Source organism: Salmo salar, chromosome 15 (genome assembly GCF_965601325.2).
Source record: "Salmo salar chromosome 15, fSalSal1, whole genome shotgun sequence".
NCBI classification, from domain to species: domain Eukaryota; kingdom Metazoa; phylum Chordata; class Actinopteri; order Salmoniformes; family Salmonidae; genus Salmo; species Salmo salar.
Window position 1 is genome coordinate 30,451,867 of NC_138305.1, and position 14,031 is coordinate 30,465,897.

A 14,031-nucleotide genomic window follows, 5' to 3' on the forward strand; every position below is an offset into this window, starting at 1 on the left:
AACTATAATCCTTGTCTGTTAATTCTAGAGTGGTTGCAATTCTCCATCCCCATCCTTCAGCTTTTTACCAAAACAGTGGCGGAGAGGATGCTTTATTATTGTTTAACCTGCTGATTGGTCCTTTAAATTAGGAGGTCATTTGCAATTTGACTTGAATTTAAAAGGAATAGCGCTAAAACTGGTGTAAAAAGATATGGTGGAAGGAAACTCTTTCTCGCCCATGTTTACACCAATCCAATGCTTTTTCACCTTAGTAGGACAAGTTAGCTACATAGCCTGTTTTTGCCCTGTTAGCTAGTGATAGTGATGTAGTCTCATATATCACAGACCTTGGAGCATTGTAAGCTAGGCAAGCAACTCATCTGTCTAGAGGCTAAAAGTGACATCGCCATCTCCTGCCAGCATTTACCCCACAGATTCAGTAGCTTGAAAACGCCTCGGAATGCTTGAATAACCCATTGGAAACCCAATTGGATTTTTGCCCAAAGCTTAGATAAAAACGAAAACAACATAACTCATGAGAGTTTTTAAAATGTATTTTAGTTAGTTAGTTTTGGAGTCAAAGATAATAGTTTCATTATTGTTTTAGTTATAGGTTTGTTAATTATTTTTATTTCAGTTTACTAAATTGTTTTTTCATCATTTGTTTTCATTTTAGTTTCAGTTTTAGTTTACTGTAATAACCTAGGTGAATGCTCTGAAAAATGAGTCTTGATATTCACAACACTTCCAAAGATGGCGTAGAATATCTTTGTCATACAAACCAATACCCAAACTATCTTCACCTTATGGTTCTACAAGCTGTGCTGTGATTCATCGCTTCTGATTTGACCACCACCAAACAGAATGAGATACAGCCTCTGTAGACTGTAATGCACGGACACACAACCATACTAGAGATAAAGGGTCTCAATGCCTGGTTCTAATTGGCCTCTGTCTGCACATCAAACAGGCATCTCTAGAGAGGCATAATAGTGTTGAAACGCAATGAGTGAGTGTGCATGCACCTTTATCTGTCAATGCGTGTGCGTGCACAAATTTGTGTATACTTGTATCCCCCCCACCGATATATCTTGTAGTTTTCAATGAATTCCCTTATTCATTTAAACGTGGTTTCATATGATTCTTCTCATCACGTGTATACATCTTATTTATTAAGTACGAAATGACATTTGAGGAAATCTTCATAACACTGTCCTGTTTTTGTCCTACACAAGAGCAAGAGCACAAATAGAACTATATCTCATGACTTACCAATCATAAAAATATTAATCATATTTGGATGATCAACTGTAAATTTACTGTACTGTACACTGTACGCACACACACATGCATACATATATACACTGTATATACAGTGCCTTCAGAAAGTATTCAGACCCCTTGACCTTTTCCACATTTTGTTACGTTACAGCCTTATTCTAAAATGTATTAAATTGTTTTTGTCCCTCATCAATCTATACACAATACCACATAATGACGAAAGCAAAAACCTTTTTTTTTATTACAAATAAAAATGGAAATATCACATTTACACATTTATTTAAGTATTCAGACCCTTCACTTAGTACTTTGTTGAAGAAACTTTGGCAGCGATTACAGCATAGAGTCTTCTTGGGTATGACGCTACAAGCTTGGCACACCCGTATTTGGGGAGTTACTCCCATTATTCTCTGCAGATCCTCTCAAGCTCTGTCAGGTTGGATGGGGAGCGTTGTTGCATAGCTATTTTCAGATCACTCCAGAGATCGATTGGGCTCAAGTCCGGGTTCTTGCTGGGCCACTCAAGGACATTCAGAGACTTTTCCCGAAGCCACTCCTGAGTTGTCTTGGCTGTGTGCTTAGGGTCGTTGTCCTGTTGGAAGGTGAACCTTCGCCTCAGTCTGAGGTCCTGAGCGCTCTGAAGCAGGTTTTTATCAAGTATCTCTTTGTACTTTGCTCCGTTCTTTGCCTCGATCATGACTAGACTCCCAGTCCCTGCCGCTAAAAAACATCCCCACAGCATGATGCTGCCTCCACCATGCTTCACCGTAGGGATGATGCTAGGTATCCTCCAGACGTAACGCTTGGCATTCAGGCCAAAGAGTTCAATCTTGGTTTCATCAGACCAGGGAATCTGAAGGTGCCTTTTGGCAAACTCCAAGCGGGATGTCATGTGCCTTTTGCTGAGTGGCTTCCCTCTGGCCAATCTACCATAAAGGCCTGTGGTGGAGTGCAGCAGAGATGGTTGTCCTTCTGGAAATTTCTCCCATCTCCACAGAGGAACTCTAGAACTCTGTCAGAGTGACCATCGGGTTCTTGGTCACCTCCCTGACAAAGTCCATTCTCCCCCGATTGCTCAGTTTGGCCGGGTGGCCAGCTCTACGAAGAGTCTTGGTGGTTCCACATTTGATGGAGGCCACTGTGTTGTTGGGAACCTCCTTCAATGTTGCAGAAATGTTTTTGTACCCTTCCCAAGATCTGTGCCTCGACACAATTCTGTCTCGGAGCTCTATGGAAAATGATTTCGACCTCATGGCTTGTTTTTTGCTCTGACATGCACTGTCAACTGTGGGACCTTATATAGACAGGTGTTTTCCTTTCCAAATCATGTCCAGTCAATTGAATTTACCACAGGTGGACTCCTGGATGATCAATCTCAAGGATGATCAATGGAAACAGGATGCACCTGAAATCAATTTTGAGTCTCATAGGAATGGGTCTGAATACTTATGTAAATAAGGTCTGTTGTTTTTATTTTTATACATTTGCTAAAATAAAAAATTCAACATTTTCACTTTGTAATTATGGGGTATTGTGTGTAGATTGCTGAGGGTTTTTATTTATTTAATCCATTTTAGAATAAGGCTGTAATGTAACAAAATGTGGAAAAAATAAAGGGGTCTGAATACTTTGCGAAGGTACTGAGTACATACAGTACCACGCAAAAGTTTGGACACATACTCATTCAAGAGTTATTCTTAATTTTTTTTAAATGTTCTACATTGTAGAATAATAGTGAATACATCAACTATGAAATAACACATATGGAATCATGTAGTAAACAAAAAAATGTTCAACAAATCAAAATATATTGTCTAATCTTCAAAATAGTCACCCTTTGCCTTGATGATAACTTTACACACTCTTGGCATTCTCTCAGTCAGCTTCATCTGGAATGTTTTTCCAACAGTCTTGAAGGATATCCCACACGTGCTGAGCACTTGTTGGCTGCTTTTCCTTCACTCTGCGGTCCAACTCATCCCAAACCATCTCAGTTAGGTTGAGGTTGGGTGATTGTGGAGGCCAGGTCAAATAGCCCTTACAGAGCACCTACTCTGCGTCTCATAAAGACACAGCAGTTGGAACCAAAAATCTCAAATTTGGACTCATCAGACCAAAGGACAAATTTCCACCAGTCTAATGTCCATTGCTCGTGTTTCTAGGCCCAAGTCTCTTCTTCTTATTGGTGTCCTTAAGTAGTGGTTTCTTTGCAGCAATTCGATCATAAAGGCCTGATTCACGTAGAAACCTCTGAGCAGTTGATGTTGAGATGTGACTGTTACTTGAACTCTGTGAAGCATTTATTTGGGATGCAATTTCTGAGGCTGGTAACTGTAATGAACTTATTCTCTGCAGCAGAGGTAACTCTGGGTCTTCCTTTCCTGTGGCGGTCCTCATGAGAGCCAGTTACATCATAGTGCTTGATGGTTTTTGTGACTGCATTTGAAGAAACTTTCAAAGTTCTTGAATTCTTCCAGATTGACTGACCTTCATGTCTTAAAGTGATGATGGACTGTTGTTTCTCTTTGCTTATTTAAGCTTTTCTTGCCATAATATGGACTTGGTCTTTTACCAAATAGGACTATCTTATGTATACCACCCCTACCTTGTCACACAACACAACTGATTGGCTCAAATGCATTAAGAAGGAAAGATATTCCAGAAATGAACTTTTAACAAGACACACCTCTTAATTGAAATGCATTCCAGGTGACTACCTCGTGAAGCTGGTTGAGAGAATGTCCAAGAGTATGCAAAGCTGTCATCAAGGCAAACGGTGGATACTTTTTTGTGGTTACTAATTTCATACTTTTCACTATTATTGTACAATGTAGAAAATAGTTTAAAAAAGGAGAAGAAAAAAGGCTATGTGTACTGTGTAGGTTGTATGACACTTCTCCATACAGAGTCTGAATTAAAGGAGAATTACATTTATATTAAACATTTTGTTAGTTTGTCTTTACCGTGAGTACTATGAATGTGTTTCACATGCTGTTGTTAATGTTATTAATTTTCTTTGTACAGTAGTTTTAACGAATCACAAACATTCCCCGTAAACACCTCTAGAGGTCAGTATTGGTCAAGAAATGCTGTCGCTGATCAGCGAGAATACAATTTACACAATTTGAAATACTGTGCAATCCCTGATTCATGTTTGTTTCAGTAAAACGATAGATCTATTTACATGTAGGGAATGAACTAGCTCATTTTAAAGAGACAGATATATGACCCTAATAGGAAAAGGGCGGGATATAACGCAGTTCCCCCTCAGACACTGCCAAAACAAGAGCAATAGATTTGTTTGGCTACCTCTGATCGGATCGGTGTGTGACTGAGTGTACCTGTATTTGCATGTGTAGCCTTTGGCTATGTAGATAAGCAGGCCTCAGCGATCATGCTTATGGTGCTTTTTAACCCTACTGTTTTGACACTACAATATTGAAATAATCAATTTTCTAAAACGGAGCTTAGTAGAACTAGTGTATGATTTTACTTAACAAAAATGAATTATTTTAAACCAAACCCAGCACAGTTGCAGTCACAGTTTCAGTCTGGTCGGGCGAAGATCCTCTCTCCCTTGTTTGATGAGAAGCTGCGGGGTTGGGATCGAGTACAGGCCTGTTACCCTGTTTCCCCTGTATTCTGATGTATGATACACCTGCCAAGTATTTTACATTCCTCAAACTTTATTCATCATATTACATAATCCTTAGAAAAACCACGGGATACATTAAGCAATGTGCCGGAGGCAGTTTTTAGTGCAGAGCAATGCTTCATTTTCATAGTTGTAATACAATGTTGTTAGTTTAATCCTTTAAGGATTTAAGATGTTATGGTGCACAATTGGTAGCATTCATTTCCAATGTACTTTACAAATGTGGAGACAGTTTGTCATTGTTACATTGACAATGGACACACTGTTGGAACAGATTAAAAGGAAAGTCTGACAATAACTCATGTTTTGAGAGTTATATATCTGACAAAATCATTTCAGGAAATATCTTTGTTGACATCAAAACATTTCCCATCCTTTTTCTCTGCTTTAGATCAACAATATTACACAGCATGTCCCCGCTACGGTTTACAGACTATCCTCAAAAACAACATGACCACTTACTAGACATGAAGCCACGCTTACAAATCCAGCAATGCATCTTTCTCCTGTATAGTTTAAACATGTGTGTACGATGCGGTAAAGACATGCACAGGCCCTAAGCAAGACATTTTTGTAATCATCATAACCAACCATGGTATTCACATTTCACTTTAATTGTGTAATTACAATACAATGTGATTTATGTAGCACAGTGAAATGATTTAGGGCATTACAATTAGGTATGTATTCTTAAACTAATGAAGCCTATTCCTCTTAAATAATTAGGTACATGTACATGCATTCAATAATATTATTATTGTGATTACTCTCATTACTATAATAGCTTGATTAAAACATTTATATGCTTTGCAAGAAGATCGATTTCCCTTAGAATCCGGTTAACATGGACAGCTGTTAATCAGGCTACCTGATGAGGCTTTGAAAAATGCAGAAAATACCCTATCAACTTAAACGTTTTATCACAGTGATCATATACTTTTTGGGAAGCCTATTTGATTCTGAGTTTAGACATATAAAGTTTGCATCTGAAAATCATTTCTATAATGCATACTTTCCAAACTCACTTCACTCGTGCCGAAGAGGGAGGCTCGCACTGCTGGTGAGAGCAGATCAAATACACAACTCCGATTAAGGCGTTTACATGTCCTAATTATTTAAAAAATCTAGGTATTTTAATCGGTTTATGCTTACTTAGCTTATGACCTTATACCGATTAAGATTATCAGAGTAAGTAAGGAAGTAATATTGAATTATAAGTATGCATGTAAAATGTACTCATTGTCTGGAATATATTCTTCATATCCTACATTCTGCTCTATAATGCAATTGTGAGAAAAAGGTGTAATTGTTCTAATCAACACACCTGTGACATTGCTGTGTTGGGACCTCCTCACTCATCCAAGCCCTTCTTGCCAGACCCGTCCCTGGTCTTGGCCCGGAGTTTGTTCACCTGGGACTCGGCGATGTCTGCTCGCTCTTCAGCCTCCTCCAGCTCATGCTGCAGCTTGCGGAACTTGGCCAGGTTAGCATTGGCCTGTTCCTCTGCCTCCTCGGAGGCGCGCTTGTAGGACTTCACCTTCAGCTGCAGCTTGTCCGCCAGGTCCTGGATGCGAGCCATGTTCTTGCGATCCTCCGTCGTCTGGTAAGTGAGCTCCTTGATGCGCCGCTCGTACTTGCGCACCCCCTTGATGGACTCTGTGCCCCTCTTCTGCTCCGCCTCCAGCTCGCTCTCCAACTCCTTAATGCGTAACTCCAGCTTTTGGAGCTGCTTCTTCCCACCCTTCATTGCGATTTGTTCCGCCTCATCCAGACGGTGCTGCAGGTCCTTAATGGTCTGCTCCATATTCTTCTTCATACGCTCCAGGTGGGCACTAGTGTCTTGCTCCTTCTTCAGCTCCTCTGCCATCATGGCTGCATCGGTGATGGCCTTCTTGGCCTTCTCTTCAGCATTGCGGTTCTCCTGTACTGCTTCCTCCACCTCGGTCTGCAGTTGGAGCAGATCAGCCTCTTGTTTCTTCTTCTGGTTGATGAGGCCTGTGTTTTGAGAGTGCAGGAGCTGCATGCGCTCTGTGGCTTCAGTGAGCTCCTGTTCGGCCAGCTTGCGGCAACGCTCTGTCTGCTCAAGAACAACCCGAAGTTCCTCCAGCTCCGCTTGGAACAGATTGTTCCTGCGCTCCAAGAGAGCAATGTTCTCCTTCAGGTCTTCATTCCCATGTGTAGAGTCATCCAGCTGCAGCTGGGTATCCTTCAGATATGACTGGATGCTCTTAAGCTGCTTTTGGGCATCAGCCGCTTGTCTGTTGGCTTGGCTAAGCTGGATCTCCATCTCGTTGAGGTCGCCCTCCATCTTCTTCTTGACTCTCAGGGCCTCGTTGCGGCTCCTGGTCTCAGACTCGAGGGAGGTCTGCAGTGACTCCACCATGCGCTGGTAGTTTCTCTTGACCTGTTCCATTTCCTCATCTTTCTCTGCCAGCTTGCGCTCAATATCCGCCTTCACCTGGTTGAATTCCAGCTGTGCCCGAAGGATCTTGCCCTCTTCGTGCTCCAGGGAACCTTCTGCCTCCTCCAGTGCTGACTGGAGCTCTGCTTTCTCTTGCTCCAGCTGCTTCCGAAGTTTCTCCAATTCATGGGCGCTTTTTCCTCCCTCACCAAGTTGATCAGTAAGGTCAGAGATCTCCTCCTGCAGGTTCTTATTCTCCCTTTGAATGGTCTCCAGGTGATCCAAGGACTCCTCATAGGCATTCTTCAATTTGAAGAGCTCAGTGCTGAGAGACCGAGCCTCCTTCTGGGAACCTTCAAGCTCACACTGTGACTCCTCATACTTCTGCTTCCACTCAGCCATGACTTTGTCAAAGGTTCTCTGCTTCTTGTCCAGAGCTGCAGATGCTGCATTAGATCTTTCAAGATCCAACATCAGGTCCTCAATTTCATTTTGGAGGCGACTCTTGGTCTTTTCGAGGGAGGAACACTTTGCGTTCACAGCCTCCACAGCCTCCTCTGCTTCTTGCAGTCTTTGGACTAACTTCTTTTTAGCTTCCTCCAGCTCCTCAGTTTTCTGGATTCCATCAGTCTCATACCTTGCCCTCCATGTGGACACTTCAGTGTTGGCCTTGGATAGTGCCCTCTGCAGCTCTGCCTTGGCCTCCTGCTCCTCCTCAAACTGTTCCCTGAGCAGGTCACAGTCATGACGGGAAGATTGCACAGCATGGGCCAGTGAATTCTTCGCCTTGACCTCCTCCTCGAGCTGCCTGCGCATATCCTCCACCTGCTGGGTGTAGGAGCTCTTGCCCCTGGTGAGTTGTGAAATCAGGCACTCTTTCTCCTCCAACTGACGTCCCAACTCTCCATTTTCAGTGAGCAGCCTGGCCCTCTGTGAGGAGAAGTCATTGAGGGACCTCTGGGCCTCCTCATACTTGGTCTTGTTCTCATTCATATTGTCTTCCATCGATCGGCACATCTTCTCCATGTTGGATTTGGCCTTTACCACACTCTCCATATTTGAGGACAGGTCGTCTAGCTCCAGCTTCAGCTCACTCTTCTCTTTCTCTAGCTTCTGTTTGACACGCTGGAGGTTGTCGATTTGCTCACCCAGTTCGGCCACACTGTCCGCATGCTTCTTCCTCAAGGATGCAGCAGTGGCCTCATGTTGAAGCGTGGATTCCTCCAGGTCCCTACGAAGTTTCAGAAATTCATTCTCCCTCTTCTTGTTGAGCTCCACCTGGACAGATGTGGCCCCTCCCGCTTCCTCCAAACGCTCACTTATGTCCTCTAGCTCGCGGGAGAGATCAGATCGCTGCTTCTCCACTTTGGCTCGGGCTGCTCGCTCAGCGTCCAACTCCTCTTCAAGCTCTTCGATTCGTGCCTGGCTTTCCTTCAGTTTCTTCTGGAGCTGAACTCCAGCCACCTGCTCATCCTCAATCTTTACAGTCAGGCTGCTCATCTCAAATTCTTTCTTCTTGAGTTTCTCGTCTTGCTGCTGTTTGTCGTTCTCCAAATCCATCAAATTCTCTTGGTTCAGTTTTAGGTCTCCCTCAAGCTTTCTCTTGGAGCGCTCAAGCTCCATTCTGACTTTCTTTTCGTGTTCCAGGGAGCCCTCAAGGTCATCCACCTGTTGCTCCAGCTTAGCTTTAGCTTTGGTCAAGGTGTTGGCTTTGTCCTCCTCACTCTGTAGGTCATCGAGTGTCTGCTGATGAGCCTCCTGCAGTGCCTTCTTCTCTTTGGTCAGCTTCACAATGTTTTCATCCTGGGAAGCCATCTCCTCTGTGAGGTTCTTCACCTTGTTCTCTGTGGCATGTTTCTCTTTCTCAACCTTGGCTAATGTCAGCTCAAGGTCATCTATATCTTTCTTCAACTCAGAGCATTCATCCTCCAGCTTGCGTTTCTTTGCTGTGAGATCTGCATTCATCTCCTCTTCATCCTCCATACGTTCTGTCAGTTCTTTGACTTTTGCTTCCATTTGGATCTTACTTTTTATGAGCTGCTCACAGCGCTCTTCAGCATCTGTTAGTGTGTCCTGCTCAGACTGGCATTGTAGGAGCAGGTCGTTCTTCTCTTGGAGAATACTCACCACTTTCTCCTCAAGCTCCTTCCGTCTTGCTTCAGATTTCTCAAAGGCCTCTTTGAGCTTAGTGAACTCGTCCTTTATGTTTGCCATCTCCTTGTCAGACTCAGCACTCTTCAGCAGTGGCTTGATTTTGAAGAACATCTTCATCCAGGGCCAGTTCTTAACCCCTAAAAAGGCACGAAGGTTCCACTGGATGACCATTAGAGCATCCCTGCGTTCCACAAGCTTCTGGTACTCTGCCCTCATGAGTATGGCTCTTGCGTTGGCCTGGATCATTGTAATGATGCGGGAGAGTTGTTCATCTCGCATCTCCTCCAATGTACCCAGCAAGCCTGCTTTGAAGAAGACCTTGGTGTTGCCAAACCGGTACTGAGTGTGATCAATGTCCAATGATCCCAGTAGCTTTTCAGCGGCTTTCTTGGAGTCAATAAACTGGCCCTCAGGAATGACGGATGCATTCAGGATTCTATATCTCTGTTTGAAGTCGCCATAGAGGACTCTGTTTGGGAAGCCCTTTCTGCAGATTCGAATGCCCTCCAGCACACCGTTACAGCGAAGCTGGTGCATCACAAGGCAGTTGTCCATGGTCCCTGGCGTTTTGCTCTCATTTGGGATCAAGCAGCGGACAAAGTGGGGATGGGTGGTTTTCAGGGTGCTCATCAGCTTGTTTAGGTTTTCCCTGTGAAGTGCAGATACAGTCTGGAAAGCAGACCCTTTCTTTTTGCCTCCTTTTCCACCAGCTTTGTCACCTCCCTCCGTTGCTATGATGGCAAAAAGATGGCTCAACAGCTTGAGGGAGGATTTTGCATAAAGACCACACACTGTTTCATTCAATGGATCTTTGTTCTTCACCAGCCAGCCAGAAATATTGTAATCAACAGTGCCAGCATAGTGGAGCAGGGCAAAGTGTGCCTCTGCCTTGCCCTTACCTGGAATTGGCTTCTGAAACATTCTATTCTTGCCCAAATGGTTGTCATATAGCTTAGCCTTAAAGGTCTGGTCACTGGCCTTGGGGAACATGCACTCTTCCTCTAGAATTGACATGATCCCAAGTGGCTTTTCAATGAGGTCAATGCAAGCTTGCAAGTCCATCCCAAAGTCGATGAACTCCCAGTCAATGCCCTCCTTTTTGTACTCCTCTTGCTCGAGCACAAACATGTGATGATTGAAAAACTGTTGCAGTCTCTCATTTGTGAAGTTGATGCAGAGCTGTTCAAAGGTGTTGAAATCAAAGATCTCAAATCCAGCAATGTCCAGTACGCCTATGAAATGCTGGCGTGCCTGTTTTGTGTCAAGAGAGTGGTTGATTCTCACCACCATCCAGTTGAACATCTTTTCATACACTGACTTAGCCAATGCACCGAGGGAATAGTAGACCTGATCTACACCTTGACCTTTGGTGACATACTCATTGCCAACCTTGACTCTGGGATGGCAAAGTCCTTTAATCAGATCTGCAGAATTTATCCCCATTAGGTAAGCTGACTTGTCAGCAGCCTCTGTACCGTCAGGCTCTGCCTGCTCCTCCCGCTGCTTTTGTTTGAACCTCATGTTGCCGTAGTGCATTATGGCACCTGTCAACTTGTAGACCCCCTGTTTTTCCTCTGCAGTAAAGCCGAGCACATCGAAGGCACTATCAGTGGCCATCAGTTCCTCAGAATCATTGATGGATGCTACTGTTACCTCTCCTTGGGAGATGTAGGAGTAGTCATATGGATTGTTGGTGATTAACAGCAAGTCCAACAACTCTGGCTTTTGATTGGACAATATCTGGAAGAAAATATGGTAGTTCCTCTCAGCTTTGAGCTGAAAGGTGATACGGGACTTCTCAAGAAGGTAAGTCTCTATGTCGGCAGAGGACAGTTTCCCACTGGTCCCGAAGTGAATACGGATGAATTTGCCGAAACGTGATGAGTTGTCATTTCTCAGTGTTTTTGCATTACCGAAAGCCTCTAGTGCAGGGTTAGCCTGGATGATTTGATCTTCCAGGGTGCCCTTGCTTGGATCCCTCTTAACCCCACTAACTGCTGCAATGCTGGCAAAGTACTGGATGACTCTCTTGGTGTTGACAGTCTTTCCAGCACCGGATTCTCCTGTGATAAGAACAGACTGGTTCTCCCGATCAGTAAGCATATACTGGTAGGCATTATCTGAGATGGAGAAGATGTGAGGGGGGGCTTCAGTCCTCTTCTTTCCCCTGTAGGCAGACACCACCTCAGAGTCATAGACAGGAAGCCACTTGTATGGGTTCACTGTCACACAGAACAGCCCTGAGTAGGTGTAGATCATCCAGGCTGCGTAACGCTCTTTGAGGTTAAACAGAACAGCTGGCTCGTGGAGGAAGGTGAACATGGCCATGTCTTCGATTTTATCGTATTTTGGCGGGTTCTGGGGATGGACGTCCACCTCCTTGACGGTCACGATAGTCTGGTCCTCCCTCTTTACGATCACCTTTCCCCCCTCTTTGCTTTGGATCTGCCCCTTGACATATTCTACTTTGTCATCAACCACGAAGCACTCGGTCTTGATGTCAAAAGCCCTGGTCTGGGCTTCCAGGCGCTCCTTGTCTGACTTCCTCAGAAAGTGAGCAGCCTTCCCAAACTCGGCCATGAGAGCGTCACCCATTGTTGCTGTTGGAGGTCCACAGACAAAGAGATAATCAGTTGGGGTGAACACAGAGCAAAGATCTTGTTTCTGTTGACTCTGTGGGTAACTGCGAGCTCATCTCTGCTGTCTGATCCTTATAAAGGGGGACCGAAGGCCAAATTAGGATGTAGCTGGTGGCATGACAAAAAAAGAACCCAATTTTATCCCAAGACTGAGAAGTGCCTTGGGGGCAGTTTCCAAGACCTTTAGCTGTTAGTATCCATTTTAGGGAAAGTGACATGTCTCTGCTTATCTCCTGCCGTTCACCCTCCTTGAAATATTTTCCACACAGCTCTGCCTAATAGACCTAGCCTGAAAGTTTACTGTAGCTCTTTAGCATTGGGTGTCCATTCATATTTGTTATTATGAACCAACCGTATTATGCAAGAGTAGTACACAAAATTGGACAATTTTGAGAGGTATCATAAATGACAGTAGATATTGCTGTGTTTAGCTGAATAGTCATGACATGGTGGTTCGGCTGAATTGGTTCCTTATCTGTGGTCGGCTGCTTGCCATGGTCCCTATCTAAGAGATGACATAGACACCTCTCACAGCTCTCACAAAACAAGCTGTCTCGGCTCATCTCCACTCAACAATGCCCTTCAAATAGCACAGCACACAAAGGCACTCTGGCCTTTTTAATGGGGTGTTTCACTGATTCAGGTCTGCATGTAAGTCGTGTATGGACTCTCAAACTGTGTAGAGGTTATTTAGTTTCATTCTACTGTATATTGCAGTCTGGTAGTTACCTAGCATCTACTGGACAATTACATGGTAAAAGGTAATTGCGTCATAACAACCAAATTATTTATATTTTGTTTGTTTGTGATGAATTAAAGCCCCAGTGCAGTCAAAAACTTGATTGTTCTGTGTTTTATGTATATTTCCACTCTATGAGGTTGGAATAATAGTGATATTGTGAAAATTATGATAATGCCCTTTTAGTGTAAGAGCTGTTTGAAAAGACAGCGTGAAATTTCAGCCTGTTTTGGTGGGATGGAGTTTTGGCCTGCCTGGTGTCATCACCAGGCGATTAAATAGTTACCTAACCTCTTTGCCAATAACAGCTAGTTTTCCGCTCCCCACTCAGACCACTCCCAGACAGTCATAGCAAAACTCTTGCTTAAGAAATTGCTCTTTGCTAAGAAGATATTTTTGTTCATTTTTGACCATTTTAATTTAAAATGGGTACTTAATTGTTACACAGAAAGGATTTGATATTCAGATAAAAATGGCTGCATTGGACTTTTAAAACAAGCACCATTACATAGGACTTGGTAAGGCCACAAATTATGTTGAAGTATTTTTAAATTATGTTTTTGTCTTTTTCTTTACAGATGTCACATTTTAGATGACGATACCACTGCCCCTCTAAAACAACTATGCTAAAGTGTATGTATTTTGAAAAGTAATGGGATTGAACAACACTGAACAAAAATATACACGCAACATGTAAAGTGTTGGTCCCATGTTTCAAGAGCTGAAATAAAAAAATCCTAGAAATGTTCCATACGCACAAAAAGCTTATTTGTCTCAAATATTTTGCACAAACTTGTTTACATCCCTCTCAGTGAGCATTTATCCTTTGCCAAGATAATCCATCCACTTGACAGGTGTGGCATATCAAGAAGATGATTAAACAGCATGATCATTACACAGGTGCACCTTGTGCTGGGGATAATAAAAGGCCACTCTAAAATGTGCAGCTTTGTCACACAAAACAATGCCACAGATGTCTCAAGTTTTGAGGTAGCGTGCAATTGGCATGCTGACTACAGGAATGTCCACCAGAGCTGTTTCCAGATAATTTAATGTTAATTTCTCTACCGTAAGCCTCCAATGTCATTTTAGAGAATTTGTCAGTACGTTCAATCGGCCTCACAACCGCAGATCACGTGTATGGCGTCATGTGTGCGACAGTTTGCTGATGTCAAAGTTG

The 14,031-nt window shown here is 43.4% G+C and overlaps 1 protein-coding gene and 1 long non-coding RNA gene across 2 annotated transcripts in view; one reads left to right on the forward strand and one right to left on the reverse strand.

The window, feature by feature from the left end:
- LOC106571136 (uncharacterized) overlaps positions 1–13,450 on the forward strand; it is a 30,734-nt gene extending 17,284 nt beyond the window's left edge. Inside the window, exon 3 of the long non-coding RNA XR_014380598.1 lies at positions 13,430–13,450. This is a non-coding gene — a long non-coding RNA (uncharacterized LOC106571136). The remainder of the gene's footprint in view (positions 1–13,429) is intronic.
- Positions 4,930–12,169, reverse strand: LOC106571133 (myosin-6). Its single transcript, XM_045695585.2, has one exon. It carries the CDS (start codon positions 12,066–12,068, stop codon positions 6,270–6,272), a length of 5,799 nt encoding a protein of 1,932 aa, XP_045551541.1. The 5' UTR covers positions 12,069–12,169; the 3' UTR covers positions 4,930–6,269.
- Positions 13,451–14,031: the final 581 nt, after the last annotated feature.

Bases quoted from the DNA above. Each gene is read 5' to 3' on its own strand.
- LOC106571133 (XM_045695585.2), bottom strand. From the start codon at position 12,068: ATGGGTGACGCTCTCATGGCCGAGTTTGGGAAGGCTGCTCACTTTCTG.